A 24,147-nucleotide genomic window follows, 5' to 3' on the forward strand; every position below is an offset into this window, starting at 1 on the left:
TGTACCAGGTAGACCAGACTGGGTTCACACGCCACAACAGCTTTTCACTGTACCTGGGTACACACGACAATGAACTGAACTGAACAGAAGTAAATACTGGGAAAATACTGGCAACAGCAGAGAAATACTGAGCCTGAGTGCATTATACAGGAGGCGATCAGTGCAAACTTGCATTGGGCATCGTGAACAATACCTTGAATAGACACAAAGTGCAAGAGTAACTCAGTGGGTCAAGCAGCATTGCTCGAAAAAAAGAATGGGTGATGTTAAGGTCGGGTGCATTCCTCAGACTGAAAGTAAGGGGTTGGGAGGCTAAGAGCTGGAGATGAGAAAAGACCAGGGCCAGCCACAAATTACCTCAGGCAGGGCATTGCCTAGTAGGTCCTAGTAAGCTAAGGAAGGTGTGATCTCAAGAGAAACAATGTGCAGAACAGTGGAACTGGTCAAGCGACTAGGTAGGAGGAAAGGGGGGAGGGGATGTAAGTTACTTAAAACTAGAGATTTCAATGTTTCTACCATGGGGTTGTAAGCTACCCAAGCAAAACCAAGGTTACTGACCAGCTGAGTTATTCCAATACATTGTGTCTATCTTTGGTATAACTGCAACTGCAGTTCTTTGTTTCTGCATTTTGTGAACAATAACTTGATGCCTGCTTCTCTCCATCATTCGAAGTAATAAATACAGTGAGGTTCCTGGACTGGTCCTGTAGACAAAGACTGAACTAAACGTAAACATTATGGCCTGTCTGTTTCAGAGCACTCCTTCATTAGAAACATAGAAACAGAAAATAGGTGCAGGAGTAGGCCATTCGGCCCTTCGAGCCTGCACCGCCATTCAATATGATCATGGCTGATCATCCAACTCAGTATCCTGTACCTACCTTCTCTCCATACCCCTGATCCCTATAGCCATAAGGGCCACATCTAACTCCCTCTTAAATATAGCCAATGAACTGGCCTCAACTACCTTCTGTGGCAGGGAATTCCACAGATTCACCACTCTGTGTGAAAAATGTTTTTCTCATCTCGGTCCTAAAAGACTTCCCCTTATCCTTAAACTGTGACCCCTTGTTCTGGACTTCCCCAACATCGGGAATAATCTTCCTGCATCTAGCCTGTCCAACCCCTTAAGAATTTTGTAAGTTTCTTTAAGACCCCCCCTCAATCTTCTAAATTCTAGCGATTACATAGAAACATAGAAATTATTGCAGGAGTAGGCCATTCAGCCCTTCGAATCTATCAATATGTCTGATCTTCAACTCAGTATGTACCTGCCTTCTGCCATACCCCCTGATCCCTTAGCCATAGGGCCAGTTAACTCCCTCTTAAATATAGCCAATGACTCTGGCCTAACTACCCTCTGTGGCAGAGAGTTCCAGAGATTACACTCTGTGTGGTTTTAAAGGATTTTCCCCTTATCCTTAAGCTGTGACCTCTTGTCCTGGACTTCCGTAGTCGCCTGTGCAGTGGTAGTGGGGTCACCATGTACATTACACCATTACAAGCCGAGTCTATCCAGTCTTTCTTCATATGAAAGTCCTGCCATCCCAGGCATCCCAGATACCATTAATAGCAGCTTATTATACTCCCTAATATCTTAATACTGTGGTAAGCATTAATTATTGGCCAATGCTCTAGACGACATTGAAAATTAACTTCAACCATTGAAAATCTCATTCCTTCAGTTCTTTAATTATGGCTGGAGATTTATTTGATTTAATTTCACATTAATTTTCTTAAAACCTTTTCTTTCAGTCTCCATCTCTCTCAATTTCTGCGGTATTTTTCCATCCACTTTCATCCACAATTCCTCTCTCAGCACTGCCCTTTGCTCATTTTGCAATCCTTGCATCTTGGCTGTTCAGATACCAGCACCTGCAGTCTCTTGAGTCTTCATTGCACCTCAGAAGCTGAAGGATACGCTTTCTCTCTGTTACCACCTTGCACTGCATCAGCCCAAAGCACGTTTGAAACTTTTAACCATAGAAAGCATATCTCGTCCCACTGCAAATAGTGGAAAGATGTGCACCAATATACAAGCATTGGGGCCACTGATTGAAAAGTTCATAAATTATAGGAGCAGAATTAGGCCACTCGGCCCATCAAGTCTACTCCGCCATTCATTCATGGCCGATCTATTTTTCCCTCTCAACCCCCATTCGCCTGCCTTCTCCCCATATCCCCTGACACCTGACATCTTGGTTGTGCTTTTGTTACTCGTTTATTAATTAACTTAGAGGGTGGTCTTGAACTACTATCTACCTCATTGGAGACCCTCAGACTACCTTTAATTGGACTTTATCTTGCACTGAATGTTATTCCGTTTATCATGTATCTACACTGTGGATGGTGCAATTGTGATCATGTATGGTGCAAAGCCCATAGAAGGAGTGGAGACACTTTTAAGAAGAGATGGGGGGGGCTGTGAGGGGGTTTAGGCGGGCATTTGGAGACACAGCCAGACAACTTTTAATAAGTCAGAGATGCACAGCTGTGAGGTTTAGCGGGCATTTAACATTACCGGTTGGTTTTCCTTGCTTCTGAAAACTCGTGCTTACGTTTATTTTCCCCAATGAGCCAAAGAAAATGTGTCCCCGTCAGCAAAGGAAATTAACTAAACTACCTACGGCTACCTCAACTACCTACAATTACATGGTGACCCCACTACCACTGCACAGGCGACTACAAAAGTATCGATTTTCTCCACGGCGACCCATATTTGGTCACAGAAAAATGTTCAACATGTTGAAAAATTTGCTGCGACCCTACTGAGGCCGCGACTTGTTCCCGAAATACGGGAATCCTCTCAACCATGAAGGAGACTCGCCAGAGACCACCAGCGAACATGTGGCGATCATGAAGCGATCATGAGGCGAGCGCAGAGTCTCCTGCACTCGCCTAAGAAGTCGCCTAAGTGGGACATGCCCTTTAAAGTCTCTCTCTTTCTTTCCCCATGCAGCATTCCAGCACAGTTCGGTACCGGAATGCTCAACGAGAAGACAGTGAAATAAAGATGATACAAGAGAAAAAACAACAAGCTGAAATGAAACGGTAACTTTGGATTTCCCTGTGAATGTTTTCAAAGTCTCCTCACATTTCACTTAATGAAAATTTTTTTTTTTTCCTTTTCAGCAAGGTCCAAGAGGAAGAATTACGTGAAAATCATCCTTATTTTGACAAACCTCTCTTTATAGTTGGGCGAGAGCACCGGTTTAGAACATTCTGCCGTGTGGTGGTGAGGGCACGATTCAATGCGTAAGTCTTTCTCTAACCTCTCGCCCACCACACTCCTCCTGATCTTTTACTCTCTCCTCGCCCTCCTTTCGACCCCCTCCTGTTGCCCTCTCCCCTCCTCTTGCCGTCCTCTCACTCTTTTGCTCTTTTCTCCTCTCACCCTCCTCTCCCTCTCTTGCACCCTGACCCCTCGCCTACCACCCATCTCTCCCCTTGCCCCAATTCCCCTTATCCAATCTACCCCCACGGCCTCCTCTCTCCCTAATCCACCCAGCATTCTCTTCTCCTCCCTCCTCCACCCTCTCTCAGTTCATTCCACCCCAATGCCCTCTCCTCTCCAGCTACTCTCTCTCCTCACCTTTTCTCTTTCATATGATCTTGTAATTGAAGATTTTCTCATGGCCTTAGCGCATCGGCCCAGAGCTCACTGGGATGTTAGTACTGGTGCAACTGCCTGTTTATACTGTGCCTCTCAACCGGAGTTTTATCTTTTAGATCAAAAATCGATCCAATCACAGGAGCAGTTAAGAACACCAAATACCATCAGCTGTAGTAAGTACGGCTTTCTGACCTTCCATTTCCGTGCACATTATTGCATTTTTATTTACATCTAGTAAGAAGAGTGACCATTAGATCTTATTACCATATTATCTGTAGTATCTGATCTTTGACCTGAACCAACATCTGCATTCCTGTAAGGTGAAGTTTTCATAGTAATTTGTCATATTAATAAATGTTCTGTGTGTTTTGTGTCTCACCTGCTGCATTCTTTCCACCGCACTGAATTCTGTAACTTCTAGGTATAATTCAGAATAATTTGGCCCGCAATGACTGTGCTGTTCCTTTCTGAGTTCTCTGTTCCAATCATTTTCTTACACCTTTTGCGTACTAATGTGCCAGATTATTAAATAGCAAAACTCCAATCACTATTTGCCCTAAGGACAAAGTTTATAATAGACAATAGGTGCATTCAAGGCAAGTAGAATTTATTGCAATATGCACATGGGATGAGGCACAAGTGCAGTGAGGTACAGGTATAATAGAAACATAGAAACATAGAAAATTGGTGCAGGAGTAGGCCATTCGGCCCTTCGAGCCTGCACCACCATTCAATATGATCATGGCTGATCATTCAACTCAGTATCCTGTACCTGCCTTCTCTCCACACCCCCTGATCCCTTTAGCCACAAGGGCCACATCTAACTCCCTCTTAAATATAGTCAATGAACTGGCCTCAACTACCTTCTGCGGCAGAGAATTCCAGAGATTCACCACATGTGAAAAATGTTTTCCTCATCTCGGTCCTAAAAGATTTCCCCCTTATCCTTAAACTGTGACCCCTTGTTCTGGACTTCCCCAACATCGGGAACAATCTTCCTGCATCTAGCCTGTCCAACCCCTTAAGAAATTTGTAAGTTTTTATAAGATCCCCCCTCAATCTTCTAAATTCTAGCGAGTACAAACCGAATCTATCCAGTCTTTCTTCATATGAAAGTCCTGACATCCCAGGAATCAGTCTGGTGAACCTTCTCTGTACTCCCTCTATGGCAAGAATGTCTATCCTCAGCTAATGAACAGCTTGCCTAGAACAAACAACAGTACAGAACAAGAACAGGCCCTTCGCCCCACAATGGCTGTGCTGAGCACGATACCATGACATCCTCTATGCTGCCTGTGTATAATCCATATACCACCATTCCCTGCATATCCATTTCCCTATCCAAAAGCCTCAAATGTCAGTAGCATCATAGGTACACAGGCAGCACACAGAATATAAATTATACAAGACAGTGAAAAGAAAAATACTGTGCAAAACAAAAACATTAGTGCAAAAACACAACATTAGTGCAAAAGCACATTTAGAAACAGGTCCATGTCAGTGCAAGTGATGGTTGGTTGTTCCACTTCTGACGTTGGCCTAGAGATTTGCAGGTTGGTTCTAGACCCTGATGTTTGTAGGAAAGTAGTTGTTCCTGAAACTAAGCGTGTGAGACTCAAGGCTTCCTGCCCCATGATAGCATCGACGAGAGGGCATGACCCAGTTGGTGGGGGTCCTTAATGATAGATGCTGCCTTCTTTAATTACATCTGATAAGAAGACTGACCAATAGATCTTATGACCATGTTACCTGTACAGAGGATCTTTGACCTGAAGCGACATCTGTATTCCTTACATAGAAACATAGAAAATAGGTGCAGGAGTAGGCCATTCGGCCCTTCGAGCCTGCACTGCCATTCGATATGATCATGGCTGATCATCCAACTCAGTATCCCATCCCTGCCTTTTCTCCATACCCCCTGATCCCTTTAGCCACAAGGGCCACATCTAACTCCCTCTTAAATATAGCCAATGAACTGGCCTCAACTACCTTCTGTGGCAGAGAATTCCACAGGTTCACCACTTTCTGTGTAAAAAATTATTTTCTCATCTCGGTCCTAAAAGACTTCCCTCTTATCCTTAAACTGTGACCCCTTGTTCTGGACTTCCCCAACATCGCGAACAATCTTCCTGCATCTAGCCTGTCCAACCCCTTAAGAATTTTGTACGTTTCTACACTTGAAATTATCCAAGTAAGTTGTCTTAGTAAATTTCAATGGGCTCTGTCCAGCCCTCTGTGCAGCCTCTTGCATTCTCTTCCTGTTGGAATTGCCATAAAAGGCTGTGGTGCAACCAGTCAGGATCCAACCTACTGTGCAGTTGTAGAAGTTTGTTAGTATTCAGTGACATTTCGAATCTCCTTCAACTTCTAAGAAAGTAGGGGTGCAGGAGTACTTTCTTCATGATTGTATCTACGTGCTGAGCTCAGGACAGGCCCAGGAATTGGAAGCTACTAACTTTTTCCATTCACAGAAACTCACAGCATATAACAAACTATTTGACACATCACAGTGGTGCCAGCTCTTTGAAAGTGCTCTCCAATTATCCCCAATCTGTGCAAACATCTCCTTTTCAAGTATCAATAATTCCCTATTGAGCGGCACAGCGGCACATTTGCTGCTTTACAGCGCCAGAGACCCGGATTCAATCCTGACGACGGGTGCTCGCTCTACGGAGTTTGTACGTTCTCTTTGCGACTGCGTGGGTTTTCTCCAGGTGCTCTGGTTTCCTCCCACACTCCAAAGATGTGCTGGTTTGTAGGTTAATTGGCTTCTGTAAATTGTGCGTAGTGTGTATTGGCCAGGTGGGCTGAGGAATGGTTGATGGAATTTAATACAAAGAAATGTGAGTGTGATAGAACTAGTGTACGGGTGATTGCTGGTCAGCGCAGACACGGTGGGCCGAAGTGCCTGTTTAAACACTGTTTCTCAAACTGAAACTAATCTGTCCTCACTGCCATTTCAGCGAACCCCTCCAGATCACTCTGTAAATGAACTTCTCTATAAGTAGCCACAACTAGTGCTCTCCCCTAGTTGATGTGTGTCCTTCACAATGTGACTGTTTCCTTATGCTGTCTGCTAGTGATCTTCTTGGACTGGTCACCTACCTGGACTGGGTAATGATCGCAGTACCATCTGCTCCTGCATATCATGATGTTTGAAACGCCTGCTCACACCTGCAGGTAAAGTTCAATGATGATGCTTTTTTTGAATTACGCCATTTAGGGCAACAACAGTGCAAATACAGTTAGAGTGAAGGGCAAGGCAGCAAACATAAGGAAGTTTGGCTAACGAAGGAAATTGAGGCATTGGTCAAGAATAAGAAGGACGCATGGACAGATATAGGTAGCTGGGATCAAATGCACCCCTTGAGGAGTTTCAGGAACTGAGAAGTAAACAAAAAAAGGAAATCTGAAGGGCAAAAAGGGGCCAGGAGATAGCTCTGGCTGATAGCATTTATCAGATTATATTTAATTGTCATTGTCAATGTGTACAGAGGGCAAGCATTGAAGAGCGAATAGCACGAGTTATGGCATAGAGTGACAAAAGAAGCTGTTCCTCGACCTCTCGGCAAAGGTACCAGTGCCTATGGTAGGAGGGTAAACAGTCCATGGTTGGGGTGAGAGCAGTCCTTGGCGATGCTGAGCGGGCAGACAGCGCTTGCTTTGGACAACTCAATGGAGGGGAGCGTGGAAGTAATTTGGGCAATTTTAACGAGCAGTTGAAATTGAGGGCATTGGTCAAGAATCACCAGGATCTGAGGAGAAGGACCTTCTTCGTCTCCTCATGGACAGATGATAGGTAGCTGGGACTCCCAAATGCACCTCCCCTTGAGGAGTTTCAGGGACTTCCTGAAGTCTACAAAGCTCTGGCTGATAGCATTAAGGACAATCCCAAGACAATAGGTGCAGGAGTAAGGCCATTCAGCCCTTCAAGCCTACACCACCATTCAATGTGATCATGGCTGATCATCCCCAATCAGTACCCCATTCCTGCCTTATAAAGAGATTTTATAAATACGTAAGGGGGAAAAGGGTAACTAGAGAGAGAGTGGAACCCCTCAGGAATCAAATCGGTCACCTCTGTGTGGAGCCACAGGAGCTGGGCAAGGTCTTCATTGAGTATTTCTCCTCTGTATTTACCCAGCAGAACAGAGGAACTTGGAGCAGTCAATGGAAGTGGCCTGAGAGCAGACAGTGTTACGATAGAAGAGGTGCTGAATATACTAATGTGTATGAAGGTAGACAAATCTCCTGGGCTTGATCAGATATATCCGAGGACATTGAGGGAAACTAGAAAGGAAATTGCGGGAGCCCTGGTTGAAATTTATGTCGTCTTTAAATACGTGCCGGAAGACTGGAAGGTGGCAAATGTCTATTCAAGAAGGGCTGAAGGGAAAATGCTGGAAACTATAGGCCAGTGAGCTTAACATCTATAGTCAGAAAGTTACTAGAGAGCATTCTGAGGGAAAGGATATACAGGTATTTAGGCAGACAACAGCTGATTAAGAAGGAATTACAGATGCTGGAAAACCGAAGGTAGACAAAAATGCTGGAGAAACTCAGCGGGTGAGGCAGCATCTATGGAGCGAAAGAAATAGGCGACGTTTTGGGTCGAAACCCTTCTTCTGACCCTGATTAGGGATAGTCAGCATGGTTTTGGACGTGGGAGGTATTGTCCCACAAATCTGATTACGTTTTTTTAAGACTTGACCCAAAAGGCCGATGAGGGCAGAGCTGCAGATATATATATATGGTCTTCAGTAAAGCATTTGACAAAGTTCCGCACAGTAGGCTATTCTGGAAGGTTAGATTGCATGGGATCAAAGGAGAGATAGCTGAATGGATGGAAAATTGGCTACATGGAAGGATGCAGAGAGTGATTTCTAATAATAATTTTATTATTGCACATCAGACAGGCCCCCTCACTGTCCATCTTCAAATCCACCCTAAAAACTCATTTTTATTCTCTGGCTTTCGACACTGGCTGAGACATTGCTCCTGTTTTTAGTGCTTTTAATGTCTTTTAATTTTTACTGTTTTATAGTCCTTTGTTTTACGGTTTTTAATGGTTTGTAATAACTTCTTGTCCATGAGTTCTCTGTACAGCACTTTGTGGCAACTGCAGTTGTTTAAAGTGCTTTATAAATAAAGTTATTATTATATTATAATAATAATACATTTTATTTGTGGGCGCCTTTCAAAAGTCTCAAGGACACCTTACAGAATTTAACAAGAGTAAAAAACATATAATCGGAGTAAAATAAATAATAAAGACATCACCAGTACACAAATTAAAGACAGAATTCGATCCAAAGACAAAAAAATCAAAAACACAATGTGAAGAGAGAGCAGCGGCAGCTAAACCGGGCCACCGTACACTCACCCTTCCGACAGCCATCTTGGACACAAACTAAAATAATCACTTACACACAAAAATCATCCACCCACAATGGTTACCACTGTGGGGAAGGCACAATGTCCAGTCCCCATCCCCAGTTCTCCCAAAGTCAGGCCTATTGAGGCCTCCGCTATTGCCTCTACGGAGGCCCGATGTTCCTGGCCGTTCTCGCCGGGTGCTGTTGCCCCGGCGTCGGGAGAGTCCTCTCAGCGGCTGGGCCACCTGGAACGGCCGCTTCCTTACCGGAGACCGCGGCTTCCGAAGCCGACAAGGCCGCGCCGGTTTGGAGCTCCCAGGCTCCCGATGTTGAAGTCGGCGTCGCCCGCTCCACTCCGTTCCGCAGGCCCACAGCCCGGAGGTGTTGAACTCGGCGGTCACTGCTCACCGGAGCTCCAGCGCGTCGATCCAGCGCGGCGACCCAGGCAAGGCATCGCCCGCTCCGCTCCGCGATAGCGCTCCAACGCTGTGCCGCCACCGAAGCCGAGGTGCTGGGCGGTCCCCACCAGGACCTAGGCGCTCCACGCCCGCTGGTAGGCCCCAAGGACAGTTTCCCCCCGGACACAGGACTCACTAGAACCACAAAAAAAAGCTGCTGGTTAGCAGCCTCGCTCCTCCTCCGACCAGGCCTGTGCAGGGACCTCACAGGCCTCAAATGTGAAATCCATAGACTATTTCTAAATGGTGGCCGATTGGGAAAAGGGGGAGATGCAGCGAGACCCTTACACCCCCATGCAGGTGCAGCATTAAAAAGCGAATCTATGTTAGCTTTCCTGCAAAAGGAAAGGACAGGTTCTACTGCAGGTACAGGGTCTCACTAGATTGCGTACCTCCTAAAAAAATTAGTGCCATATTAAACAGACAGGCTGCTGGGTTACTGCTTATGAAGAAAGACCGTTCCCCAAGATTGAGAGGGGCTAGAAACTTACAAAATTCTCCTGTTCTGATGTTTCAGGAAGGGGTCACAGCTTAAGGATAAGGGGGAAATTCTAAAACCAGACTTTTTCACACAGGAGGCCTGAATTCTCTACAGAGGTAGTAGGCCAGTTCAAGGGTTTTAAGAGGGAGTTAGATGTGGTGCTAAGGGGATCAGGGGGTATGGAGTGAAGGCAGGTACGTTGCTGTTTGAATGGCCTATCTGCACCTAATTATATCATGTTTCTAAGGGTTTGGATGTCATCTATATCAATAATTTGGATGAGAACACACATGGCAAAATTAGCAAGTTTGCTGGTGATATAAAAGTGAGTGGTTTTGCAGTTAGTGAAGATGGTTGTGAAAAATTGCAGCAGGATCTTGATCGATTGGACAGGTGGGCTGAGGAATGATTGATGGAATTTAATGCAGAGAAATGTGAGGTGTTGCAATTTGGGAAGTCTAACATGGGCAGGACCTACACTGTGAAAGGTCGGCCTCTAGGCAGTGTTGTAGAGCAGAGGGACCTAGGAATACAGGTGCATGGGTCCTTGAAGGTGGAATCGCAGGTAGATAGGGTGGTCAAAGATGCTTTTGGCACATTGGCTTTCATCAGTCAGAGCATTGAGTATAGAAGTTGGGAGGTTGTGTCGCAATTGTATAAGACGCTAGTGGCTGCATTCAGAATATTGTGCTCAGTACTGGGCACCATGTTACAGGAAATATATGATCAAGCTGGCAAGGCTACAGAGTAGATCTATGAGGATATTGCCAGGACTAGAGGGTCTGAGCTGCAGAGGGTGTTTGAGTAGGCTGGGACTCTATTCCTTGGAGAGCAGGAGGATGAGGGATGATCTTATAGAGGTGCATAAAATCATGAGAGGAATAGATCGGGTAAATGCAGGGAGTCTCTATCCCGGAGAAGATAAATCAGGGACCAGAGGGTAAAGGTTTAAGATAAAGGGGGAATTATTTAATAGGAATCTGAGGGATAACTTTTTCACATAAAGGGTGGTGGGTATATGGAACAAGCTGCCGGAGGAGGTAGTTGAGGCTTGGATTATCCCAACATTTAGGAAACAGTTAGCCAAGTACATCGATAGGACAGGTTTGGAGGGATATGGACCAAATGCAGGCAGGTGGGATTAGTATAGCTGGGACATGTTGACCGGTGTGGGCAAATTGGGCCGAAGAGCCTGTTTCCACACTGTATCAAGTAGAATCTGTTTTATTTTATTTTTCAAAATGATATGAAATTTGAACATCCTACAGTCATGGACCAGTGGTCAACAGTCTCACTTCGCAGCTCTGATGACGGTTCTCCAACCAGAAGCATTAACTTTTCCTCTCTCTGCCTGACCCGAGTGTGTTTCTAACTATTTTGCATCCGTTTTCCAGTTTTGTTTTGTTGTTCTGCGGAGGATTGAGTGCATAAAAATCCAGGCTGATGGTCTAGTCCTGAGGGAGTGTTACATTGTCAGTGATGCCACCTGTCAGATGCAATGTTAAACCCAATCTCCAATGGTCCTGCCCATTGTATGCAATGGATCCAGTAGCATGAAGGATCAATAGTGTCACATCTAATTAAATGGACTTGCAGCCAGAGTTTATAACTATTGATCTAATGGCATGAGTTCAAATCCCACCACAGCAGGTGAGGAATACAAATTCAAATAATTAAATGAATCTGGAAATGAAAATACTCACATCTCAAAAGTTACATTGATGAAACTACTGCAATGATGTGCGGGGGAGTCGAGAACAGGGGGTCACAGTTTAAGGATAATGGATAGGCCATTTAGGACTGAGATGAGGAAAAAGTTCTCCACCCAGAGAGTTGTAAATCTGTGGAATTCTCTGCCACAGAAGGCAGTGGAGGCCAATTCACTGGATGTTTTCAAGAGAGTTAGATTAAAAACTAAAGGAATCAAGGGATATGGAGACAAAGCAGGAACGGGGTACTGATTTTCAATGATTAGCCATGATCATATTGATTGACGGTGCTGGCTTGAAGACCCGAATGGCCTATTCCTGCACCTGTTTTTTCTGTTTCTTTGTTTCAAATGTGTAAAAATCCACCTGGTTTACTAACACCTCTTTGGAGCAGAAATCTGCAATCTTTACACGGCCTGGCGTAGATATGATCCAGACCACCAATATTTGTGACGGCCCCTGCCATCTCCCTCCACAGATGCTGCCTGACCTATTGAGTTCCTCTTTTTTTTGCGCTCCAGATTCCAGCATCTACACACTGTTGTGTTTCCACTCTTAACTACCTCCTCGGTTCAGGGGCAATAAAGGGTAGACAATAAATGTTGGCATTGCCAATGGATGAATAAATAAGGAAGCAATAAGTCCCCCAGCCAATATTCATCTTTCTGTCAACATTGAAGCAGATTGTGTAGTGATTTCACACGGCTGTTTGCAGGAGCTTGCTGTATGTAAATTGGCTGCTGTGTTTCCTATAACAGTGACTCCACTTTTGAGAACTACATTGCAAATGTATGTCTCTCCTTCTCCAAATTGTGTAATTAGAGTTGTTTTACATCAAGCACAATGTTCATTGTGCACACTGTTCTCACCTGCAGGGCATGTAGGAATTTGCAAATGATCTGCTTATGATTTTCCAATCAATAACCACAAAATATTGAACAGAGCTTGCGTCGATTCCTGCCTCCTGTCCGAATTATCCTGTGGGAGCCTATTGTTGCCTATTATCAGCGACAACCTGGCTATCGACCCAAGATAGACACAAAATGCCGGAGATACTTAGTGGGTCAGGGTGCATCTCTGGAGTAAAGGAATATGTGACGTTTTGGGTCAAAACCCTTCTTCAGACTGAGAATCAGGGGGAAGGGAAACTAGAGGCATGAAAAGGTTCAGAACAAATCGGAGCTGGCAGCGATATCCAAGGAAAGATGGAGCCCACAACGGTCCATTGTTGGCCATGGAGGAGGTGAAAGCGAAGGGATATGTGGATGCGAACAGTGGAACTGGTGGATGATTAGGGGTGGGGGAGGGGTGGAGAGAGAGGTGAATGTAGGGGTTACTAAAGACAGTGCCTACTACCTCATTGTCACTCATAATGTTAATGTAGTTCCCCCAAATTCATTGCTGCCACTTGTATTTGTAGGCAATGGCACAGACGAGATACTGTGCAGTATTAAGGTAGAGATGTTTTTTATAGATGTCCAGTAATCTAGAAACACATCCCACCATAGAAGAGAGGGAATTTAAATTGGTCTTGAATACATTTGATATAAAAAGTCAATATCAAGTAGGGTGCCCATGCTTCACTAGATTGTTTTGCAATGAAGTAACTTGCCATCCTTCCCTGGTGTGGCTCCATGTGACTCCAGACATCACATTGCTTGGTTGCATTCTCTGCTTCTGAAATTGTCAACGAGCTTCCAAACCAAACCAAAACCACCCTGCCCACAGAATCCAACAACTCATGTGGCAGCATGGTGGCGCAGCGGTAGAGTTGCTGCCTTACAGCGCCAGAAACCCAGATTCGATCCTTACTGCAGATACTGTCTAAATGTGGTTTGTACATTCTCCCTGAGACTCTGGTTTCTTCCTACACACCTATGAGGTCCAGGTTTATTGGCTTCAGTAAAAATTGTCAATAGACAATAGGTGCAGGCGTAGGTCATCTGGCCCTTCGAGCCAGCACCGTCATTCAATGTGATCATGGCTGATCATCCACCATCAGTACCCTGTCCTTAGTGTGTCGGATGATGCTAATGTACAGGGGTCGCCGGTCGGCACAGACTCAAGGGACCGTTTCCGTACTGTATCTGTAAACTAAACTATACTCACAAGGACAGCTCCACTCCCACTCCCTCTTCCTAATGACTGACCGACATTGGCGCTCACATGGCTATGAATTGGTCACAGGACTTGTTGTGAGGATTACCACAGACCTTATCAGTGCTGCAGTTGTCCCCGCCGCAACAGTCAAGTCAATGCCACGTGAGCTGGTTGGTAGAGAGGATGAGGACTTCACAAGTTGTTAACATCACTCCTTTGAACTTTTTCACATGGTTTGAACACATATTTAAGTTGCCTAGTTGGATTGGTGTACACCATCTCTCAACTATGCTGGCCAATAGCATAGCTCTCTCACTACCTTGCCCTCCCTCCCACCCAACCCTGCTGACCAATAACACACCATGTCCCCTCCCTGCTGCTCCCACCCAACCCTACTGCTTCTCCTCAGCTAACAATGAACCATTTTATATTTCCTTGATCATCATCTGCTTTGATCTGTCTTTTTCATATCTTATCCTCCCATATCTCTAGCCTCCCTCTTCCCTGACTCTCAGTCTGAAGAAGGGTCTAAACCCGAAAAACGTCACCCATTCCTTCTCTCCTGAGATGCTGCCTGTCCCACTGAGTTACTCCAGCATTTTGTGTCTGTCTTCAAAAACACATCACGTTCCCTCCCTGCCCTACCTCCTTCTCTGCTGGCCAATAACACTCACTCCTGTGTCCGTCCCACTGCCACTCTGCTGGCCAATGAAATGGCCCCTTTCCTCGAATCTGATGCTGGGTTTAGTTTCCCGAGCTCCTGGAGAATCACACGGAGAAGAGAGGAAAGGAGAACATTAATGAATCATTATTCCACTGGAACTAAGATTCAATTATCAGAAGTGTTCTTAGAATCAGTTGAATCTTGGTGCTACATGGGAACTGGACAAGCATGCCCAAGATAATTGTAATCAATAGTTGTCCCATCCTTTTGTATTTTGTATAAATATATGTGCTGGTAATTGGAATCAGTTTTTGAACGATATTTGATGGTCAGCATGGACATGGTGGGCTGAATGAATCTATGACTCTATAAGTCAATACATTTCGAAACTCCAGTTTCCATTCTAACTACATTAAATTTGAATTGTACCTGGTCTGGCTTTAAATTTTTATTTCATCAAAAAGAAGCCACTCAGTCCATACTAGCACTTTGAAAGATGTTCCCATCAGTTCTTCTCACTGCTCCTTCCCCACGTCTCTGAGTCTTTCCATTGCTGAAGTTCCTGGTGAATCTGTTTCCACCACCCATTAGTGCAAAGGGTTTGCAGATCACAGCACATCACTGCACGTCCTGAAAATCAAATCTCCTCACCCGCTCACCTCCTGCATGTTGAGCCAGCTTTCTTAAGAGCTGCATCCTCCGGTTTACTGACAGGAGCTGTTGGAGGCATTTTGATTTGTGATCGCTTTGGCGCATGTATCCAATTACTGATGCAACTGTGTCTTCAGATTGCAGAGTACGTGTTCGTGATATTCATGAGCATCGAGCTGAATCTAAAAATCCTGGCGGACGGGTTATTCTTCACTCCCACAGCTGTCATCAAGGATTTTGGAGGAGTGATGGACATCTTTATTTACCTTGTAAGCTTTCAGGTTACACATTTAACACTATCAAAGTTCCCAACAGAAAAAAATATCAGCCATAATAATGCCAAAATTAAATGGGCAAAAATGAAGGACGTCTCAAATTGGTCCAGACTCAGCAAGCTGTCCAAAGCACTGATAGTTGTATTTAAGACATGGAAAGGCTGGTAAAAGGTGAAAAAGAGAAAAGGAAGACTCATGGGGACGATACCAACACTGAGGGGTTCTAACGACCAAGTCTGAACCAAAGATCCTATAGCTCCGCTCTAGGATTATTGGTCTGAACAAACTGATGTTCAGCCCCAACAGTAGCGAGAACAGGGAGCACAAGAAGGATGATTATCCCACTGCCCCCAAACTCTGGGAAATGGGCTGAGGCATTCACTGACTGAAGCTTTTAAGATTATGAAAGGGTTCACGGAGCAGCCTAAAACTTGCCCGGCCATCAATAAAAGATAAAATTGGGAGTTCAGGAGAACCCTTTTTTCTCCAGGGGAGTAGGGAGAATGGGTGGAACTTGGGGCAGGAAGCAATGGGGACAATTGGCCTGTTTCTCCCCAGCATCTCTGCAAATATAATATCGTCACCAAGAAATCCAATTGGGACTTCAGACAAAACAGCGAGAGGATGAGATGAATGATGGGTTTATTGAGAGGCTGGGTAAGTTTCCTAGAAAATAGGGGGTCACGCTGGTGGATTTAGATGAAGAATGGCATTGGGGTAGTGGTAGAGTTGTGCAGGCTGGCACAGTGGGGCAGCTGTAGAGTTGTGCACAGTGGCACAGCGGTAGAATTGCGGCCTTACAGCGCCAGAGACCCAGGTTCGATCCTGACTACGGTTGCTGTCTGTACGGATTTTGCACATTCTCCCTGGGACCACATGGGTTTTCTCCGCCTGCTCTGGTTTCCTTCCACACGCCAAAGAGGTACATGATTGTAGGTTACATGATTCAGGCTTCAGGAAAAAATTGTGAATTGTATAAAAATTGTAAATTGCCCCTAGTGTGAACCATACTGCTTGTGTATGGGGTGACTGCTGGTCGGCACGGACTCGGTTGGCCGAAGGGCCTGTTTCCGCACTGAAGTCTAAAGTCTAAATGACAGGAGGGGGCTTGAATGGAGCAAGGGCTAGTTGGGCTGACTGGCCTCTTTTTCTGTGGCGTCTTCTGTGTAAACCATGAAAAGGATGTGGTTTGTGGTGCTGCTGTTGAGGAGCTTCAAGGGAAACAGACCGGACCCATCTAAGATTTGGTGCTCAGAGCCGCTGGGTTGTGGTCATGTTTGTGTCCTTCTGAGAAGGAGATCCGGCCTTGTTAACCTTGCCTCTCTCATGTCCACCAGCAAAGCCTGATCTTCCTGTGCTGGATGCCACTCACGGTCCCTGCTCAGTCAGGAGCACAGCTGCTGATGATGCTGAGGTGCCTGCGACCACTCCGAATATTCAAGCTGGTTCCTCAAATGAGAAAGGTTTTACGGGAACTCTTTAGCGGTTTCAAGGAAATATTTCTGGTAAGTAGCGATGGATACAAAGCTTTTGTAGAATCATAGGAAGTAAAAGACATGGAAGAGGAAAGGGGGGGGAGGGGGTAGATGCTGCGAAATGGAGGGATTGGGCAAACAGCGGAACTGGCTATTCAGCCTATCATGTCTATATTTTATGTAATATCGTCTCTTGTCTGAACCTTGAGTCTGAAATAAATAAAGTTTAATAATGATATACCTGAAATGATCTTTCTTTAGACTTTACTTTAGACTTTAGAGATACAGAGTGTAAACAGGCCCTTCAGCCAACCGAGTTCACACCGACGAGTGATCACCCAGTAGACTAACACTATCTACACACTAGGGACAATTTTACCAAAACCAATTAACCTACAAACCTGTACCTCTTTGGAGTGTGTGAGCACCTGGAGAAAACCCTCGCAGTCGTAGGGAAAACACACAAATTCTGTACAGATGGTACCTCGTTGTCAGGATCAAACCTGGGTCTCTGGCACTATAAGGCAGCAACTCTTACCGCTGAAAGACAGCAACTCGACTGTGCCACCCTTTCCTTTAATCTCACTTTCAACACTTGGTCTGATTTCCTACAGATTTCAGCTCCGCTGCCACATATTCAGCTGCCTTATAAATGAGGGGGGGGTTTCCTGCCTCCACTCTTCTGCACCTTGGGCAGAGGGCTCCACACCCCCATCTGATTGTCGAGTTGTTCTCAGCCAACGTCTGATCCCACCAGTGATCTACACATCTGACCTCAATTCCAAAGCTCTCTGCTAAGGTGAAAGTGTCCTTCCTGTGTACCCACTCTAGGTCTGTCTGTTACAATGCGGACACGGGCCCTTCGGCCCACCGATTGTGTGCCGACCAGAGATCACCCCGAATACTAGCACTATCCTTCACATCAGGGACCATTTGCACTTTTACCAAAGCCATTTAAAATCGTTAGAGTGTGGGAGGAAACTGGAGCACCCAGAAAAAACCCACGAGGTCACAGGGAGAAGGTACGAACTACGTACAGCTGTAGTCAGGATCGAACCCAGGTCTCTGGCGTTGTAAGAGCAACAAGGTGGGTCAAAACCAGAGCACCCAGAGGAAACCAACACAGTCACAGGGAGAAGGTGCTGGCTCTTAATCTCAATCAAGAGCAAGCGCCTGTTTACAAACCTGTTGCTGTTTACAAACCTGTTGTGCTGCTGCTGCTGCTGCCGCCGCGAGTAAGAAATTCCTTGTTTCATTCTCGTACATAAAACACTCTTGATGCTCGGTCGTGCCTTGATCACCTCGCCCACTGTCTGTCGTCTCTTTCCGTAGGTTTCCATCCTGCTGCTGACACTCATGCTTGTGTTTGCAAGTTTCGGAGTTCAGCTTTTTGCCGGGAAACTGGCCAAGTGCAATGATCCTCGCGTCAATAGGCGGGTAAGCAACCTAAGTCATCAAACCCAGAACAAAACAGCACCTTTCTTACGGTAGTTATTTTTAATCTGTTATGGTATAAACAGTGAAATTTCCAATTGTAAGGTAAATCATTCCCCCAATATCCTTTTCCCACCCCTACCTGTTCACCTTGGTTCTTACTTGCTTTGTTCACCATCTGGGTCCCTTCCCCTCCCCACCTCGTTACCTAACTACATCATCAACCCCCACCTGGTACCATCTAGCCATCATTTCCCCCCTCGGCTCAATCTGCTTCCAGTCTCTGTCTCAACATTCCCCCCACCACCCCTCTCCCCCATCTGGTTTCATCAACACCCCTCACTGAGTTCCACCCATCTCTTGCCATCGCCCCCCCCTTCCCCTCTTACTCGCTCTTACATGCTGGTTATAAGTGGCGGACCTATATTTTTGGGGTGCTGTAGCTTGATCTGTTATGGGGGACCCTTCGCAACCAGCAACGATGTCTGGGTTACCACTATTATCTTCTTCAATGGGGTTGTTCCACGACAGGCTGGCTAGGCCCCTGGCGGGGGTTCAGGGGGCAATGATACTGAAGCTCCTGCATTTTCAATAAATTGAAAGTGATTCTTAAACATTCTGCTGGTAGTTTACATAACAGAAGTACCCCACTGCTGCCTTCTCCCCATATCTCTTGACTCTGCTATCTTTAAGAGCTCTATCTATCTCTCTCTTGAAAGCCTCCAGAGAATTGGCCACCACTGCCTTCTGAGGCAGAGAATTCCACAGATTCACAACTCTCTGTGTGAAAAAATGTTTCCTCATCTATGTTCTAAATGGCTTACCCCTTATTCTTAAACTGTGGCCCCTGGTTCTGGACTCTCCCAGCATTGGAAACATGTTTCATGCCTCTAGCGTGCCCAAATCCTTAATAATCTTATATTTTCACCTAGAGTTATGAATTTATGGAATTCTCTGCCACGCAAGGCAGTGGTCTCATCTCCTTCAGCAGCACCTCGGTCTCCCTTTCTGAGCTCAGACACTACTTCTCCTCACCTCATCTATGCTCACTTCTCCTCATCTACACAACTACACCTTGACTAATCCCCTCGCTTCACTAAACCCTTCGCCTCGACGATACCGCACCACAAAATTTCTCCTCACACCTTAACCCCACCTCAATTTAACTAAGCCTCCCACCTCACGACTAAACTCCACCTCATACCTAATCCACGCTTCGACTAATAGCCACCTCTCTTCTGCTCCTGCTATTTGTGGTCCCCCCAGCCGTTGGCAGCGCCTCATGTAAGCGGAACGTCTACAACCAGGGGGCGGGGCCGAGAGCGGCGCAGGCGCATTGCCCGAGAGAGCCGAGAGGACGGGAGGGAAGGGGCGCACAAGCGCTGTTGCTGAGGTCGAGCCCAAGCCCCGGCCCCGCCCGTGGCAGTCGCAGCCCCTCCCCGCGAGAGCGGGAGAGAGGCGGCAATTAGGTGTGAGGTGGGAGGTTTAGTCGAGGCGAGGTTTAATGAATTGAGGTTTAAATGTGAGGTGAAGTTTAGTTTAGGTGAAAAATCAGATTAATTTCTAGGAAAACAAAAAATTCGGAAGAATATCTGGACTAAAGTCGCTTCTGGGGCCCTCTGGGATTAGGGGCCCTGAAGCTTAAGCTTCATTAGTTTCATAGTAGATCTGCCCCTGCTGGTTATTTACCTTCAACACTGTCAATCCTAATGCGGAGTCTCAACCTGAAACACTGACCATCCCTTTACTTTCACAGATGCTGCTCGGCCCACTGAGTTCTTCCGGCAGTTTTTTTTGTTACTCAAGCTCCTTTGCTTTTGTTTTCCCAAGGAACTAGAGACATAAGGGTGGAAGCAAGCCCTTCAGCCCTCCTCGTCCATTCTGACCAAGATGCCCATCTAAACCAGTCCCATTTTTTCGCACAAAAAGTAGCACAACTCATCTGCACACAAAGTAAAAATCTTTAGTACATGTATTGAGATAGTATATAACTTTGTTTGCATCGAAGTTTGAATCCAGTCAAACCATACAATACATGAGTACAATCAAGTCTTTCAATAAGAACAACAGGTAGTGTAAAGAGAAAGACAACCAAAGTGCAGAATTTAGTGTCACAGTGTTATAGCATTTATTTTCAGTATCCATTCTCATTAATGAAGGTGACGGAATGGGTGGAGGATTTCCCACCAAGCCCACAGTGCAAGGATCTTCTTTGATACTGAGCCAGAGCAGATTATTCTAAACCTGGTCAATGCCAAAGCTTCACTTTGTTGTGTTCTCCTTTGTTGGAGATAAATGTTGCAGTCTTCTCCAGGGATGCCTCCCACAGAGGAAGAGCTGGCAGCCGTTCCTTCATTTATCTGAAAAAATAAATCATCATCCAAATCTACCTCCACCGCCTTCCTACTTATTATATAACCTAATGTTTCTTTGGAACTGCTTTTAATTGGCTACTACTGATCTATGCACCATTCATGCTGTGACTATTATTGATGACATTGATTTTATATCGTTCATCTGGTAAAGTGTTCTGGGATTATCTGTTTTTCCATCCTCCACCTTTTATGGTGAATACCCCGTGAATGGTGCAGGATTGATAAACTTTGACATCTTAAACGCGCGGTATTTAATTTCAGCAAATAACTATTTACCTTTATTGGTATCAATATTGGTTAATTATTGTCACATTGCAGTATAATGTAGATCAATGTCAGGTTATCCACTCTGGCGGCAAGAACAAGAAGGCAGATTATTCTCTCAATGGTGTCAGATTAGGAAAAAGGGAAGTGCAGCAAGACCTGGGTGTCCTTGTACATCATTCACTGAAAGTAAGCATGCAGGTACAACAGGCAGTGAAGAAAGCTAATGGTATGTTGGCCTTCATAACGAGGGGATTTGAGTATAAGAGTAAAGAGATCCTTCTGCAGTTGTACGGGGTCCTGGTGAGACGACATCTGGAATATTGTGTGCAGTTTTGGTCTCCTAATTTGAGGAAGGACAATCTTGCTATTGAGGGAGTGCAACGTAGGTTCACAAGGTTAATCCCCGAGATGGCGGGACTGTCATATGGGGAAAGATTGGAAAGACTGGGCTTGTATTCACTGGAATTTAGAAAGATGAGAGGGGATCTTATAGAATCATATACAATTGTAAAAGGACGGGACAAGCTAGATGCAGGAAAAGTGTTCCCGATGTTGGGGTGAGTCCAGAACCAAGGGCCACAGTCCAGAAATAAAGGGGAGGCCATTTGAAACTGAGATGAGAGAGGACTTTTTCATCCAGAGAGTTGTGAATGTGTGGAGTTCCCTGCCACAGAAGGCAGTGGAGGCCAATTCACTGGATGAATTTAAAAGAGAGTTTGATGGAGCTCTTGGGGCTAGCAGATTCAAGGGGTATGGGAAGAAGTCAGGGATGGGTTACTGATTGTGGATGATCTGCCATGATCACAATGCATGGCGGTGCTGGCTCAAATGGCCGAATGGCCTCTTGCATCTATTTTCTATATTACAATGTACTGAGATACAGTGTAAAACTTTGCATGCTATCCAGTCAAATCATACTACACATGAGTACAAGCCATTTTACAAGTACAACAGGTAGTATAAAGAGAAAGATAACAAAAGTGCAATATTTAATGTTATAGTGTAATAGTGCTATAGTTTCAGAGAACATGCAGATATAAAAGGTGAAAGGTTCTCAACAAGGTAGGTTGGGAGTTCAGGAATACACCCTTAACATATGAGAAGATAATTCAATAGTATGATAACAGTGAGGGGGAAAGCTGCTTCTGAATCTGGTGGTATGTAATTTTGTATCTTCTAACACATGGTGGAGGGGAGAAGAGGGAATGCATGTGATGTAATTGCCCTTAATTATATTGGTTGCTTTCCCAAACTAGTGTGAAGTGTAGATGGAGTCATTGGGGCAGGAGGTTGGATTGTGTAAGTTCTAGGAGAAGAATTAGGCCTTTCGGCCCATCAAGTCTGTTCCGCCATTCAATCATAGAAACACTGAAAATAGGTGCAGGTTGATCTATCTGTCCCTCTCAACTCCATTCTCCTGCCTTCTCCCCATAATCCCTAACACTCTTACTAATCAGGGTGACTAAAACCGTACTAAAAGGTGGTCTGTGGTGTTCAGTTGCTGAGGTAGGATCAGGATGGTGCAGGTGGGTTCAAGAACCTGATACCTATATGAAAGTAGCTGTTCCTGAACATGGCAGTGTGGCACTTGAGTCTTCTGTATTTCCTGCCTGATGCTAGCAGTGAGAAGAGGGCATGGCCCAGATGACAGATACCACCTTCTTGAGGCAACCCCTCATGTAGATGTTGTCGATGGAGAGGAGGGCTATGCCTGCGATAGACTGGGATGAGTCCACCACTCTCTGTAGCCTTTCCTGTTCGTCAAACCCTGATCCATAACTCCAGGCTCATCGCATGCTGTGAAATGTTAGTCTACTGTCCTTGAATAATCACACAGTGCAAGATAATCTCAATCAGACTAACACACTCACCAATAAATGGTAGGAACCATTGCTTCATATTTTTGAAGGCATAATTCTGCTGTACTTGGTGAGCTAAAGATGGTTTTTGTGTTTAGCTTTTTAGTTTAGTTTAGTGAGATCAGCCATGCATAGACGCAAGCCCTTCAGCCCAGCGAGTCCGCACCGACCAACGATCTCCACACGCTAACACTATCCTACACACACTAGGGACAATGTACAATTATACCAAGCCAATTAACCGACAAACCTGTACGTCTAATGGAGTGTGGGAGGAAACCGGAACACCACGGAGTCACAGAGAGAGCGTACAAACACTGTGCTGACAAGCACCTGTGGTCTGGCGCTGTGAGTGCTGTTAGGCAGCAACTCTACTGCTGCTTCACAGTGCCGCCCATCTCCTTGGCCTTTTATGTTTCTGAACCCCTGATTGGAGTGAACGGGGGACTCGTTTGTTGATGGTTTCCGTTTGTGTTCTGGGTTTCAGGAGCTGTGTCACGGAATGTTCCGCATCAATGTGAGTGTGTCGAAGAATCTCAACCTGAAGCTAAAGGATTGGGAGAAGAAGCCAGGGTTCTGGGTACCACGAGTTTGGTAAGTTGCAACAAAGAGGGGTCACTCTGTATCGTCAGTAATGGGACCTGGGCATCAGTGATGAGACCAGCTTTTATTGCCCATCCCCAGTTGCCCTTGGGTGGCAGGGGGTGCCTACTTGAACAACTACAGTCCTTAGAATCATAGAGTGATTGGGCATGGAAACGAGCCCTTCGGCTCAACTTGCCAACACTGGCCAAGATGAACCATCTACACTAGTCCCATGTGGGCCATGCCTGCGTTTGGCCCACATTCCACCAAGCCTCTCCTATCAATGCACCTGGTACCATGTAGCATGTATCTGGTGAAGATGCTCCACAGTGCTGTTGGGGAGGGAGCTCCAGGATTTAGAATCAATGGGGATGAAGCAACGGTGATATGCAGTAAACCCTCGCAATAACGGTCCACTCTATAGTGGATTTTGATCATAGTGGACTGAGGCACCCGTTGCACCCTCCCCTCACTTCCGCCAGTTACCCACTTACTGGCACTAGGTGATGCACGTCCGGTTGTAGGAGCGGAGAGAGCGAGCAGCACGAAGATAGTGCGATTACTAGACCCGTACCTGGGGCATTGCATGTGGGGTCAGGGGCTCATGCGGCTCCCTGGCCTGTGAATCCCCACTTGTTTAACCCCACCCAACACCACGTTTCTTCCCTCCTGGCTCGTCTATGTAAAACTTGACTCCCCTCGCTCAGTTATAGTGGACATTTGGCAATCTCCTCCCCGTGGCCCGTTACAGCGAGGGTTTACTGTATTTCTAAATCAGGAGGATGTGTGACCTGGAGGAGAACGTGCAGATGGTGGTGTTGCCTGT

General features: G+C 45.6%; 1 protein-coding gene across 1 annotated transcript in view; it reads left to right on the top strand.

Annotated features, from left to right (window-relative positions):
• The window catches only part of nalcn (sodium leak channel, non-selective), a 201,010-nt gene that overhangs the window by 111,580 nt on the left and 65,283 nt on the right, over nucleotides 1–24,147 (top strand). Inside the window, 11 exon segments of the mRNA XM_055636651.1 lie at nucleotides 2,960–3,051; nucleotides 3,133–3,255; nucleotides 3,730–3,786; nucleotides 6,694–6,737; nucleotides 6,740–6,757; nucleotides 6,760–6,798; nucleotides 13,597–13,610; nucleotides 15,189–15,320; nucleotides 16,664–16,831; nucleotides 18,134–18,238; nucleotides 23,224–23,330. Of these exon segments, the coding sequence (XP_055492626.1) occupies nucleotides 2,960–3,051; nucleotides 3,133–3,255; nucleotides 3,730–3,786; nucleotides 6,694–6,737; nucleotides 6,740–6,757; nucleotides 6,760–6,798; nucleotides 13,597–13,610; nucleotides 15,189–15,320; nucleotides 16,664–16,831; nucleotides 18,134–18,238; nucleotides 23,224–23,330 (899 nt within the window).

Source organism: Leucoraja erinacea, chromosome 6 (assembly GCF_028641065.1).
Source record: "Leucoraja erinacea ecotype New England chromosome 6, Leri_hhj_1, whole genome shotgun sequence".
NCBI lineage: Eukaryota > Metazoa > Chordata > Chondrichthyes > Rajiformes > Rajidae > Leucoraja > Leucoraja erinaceus.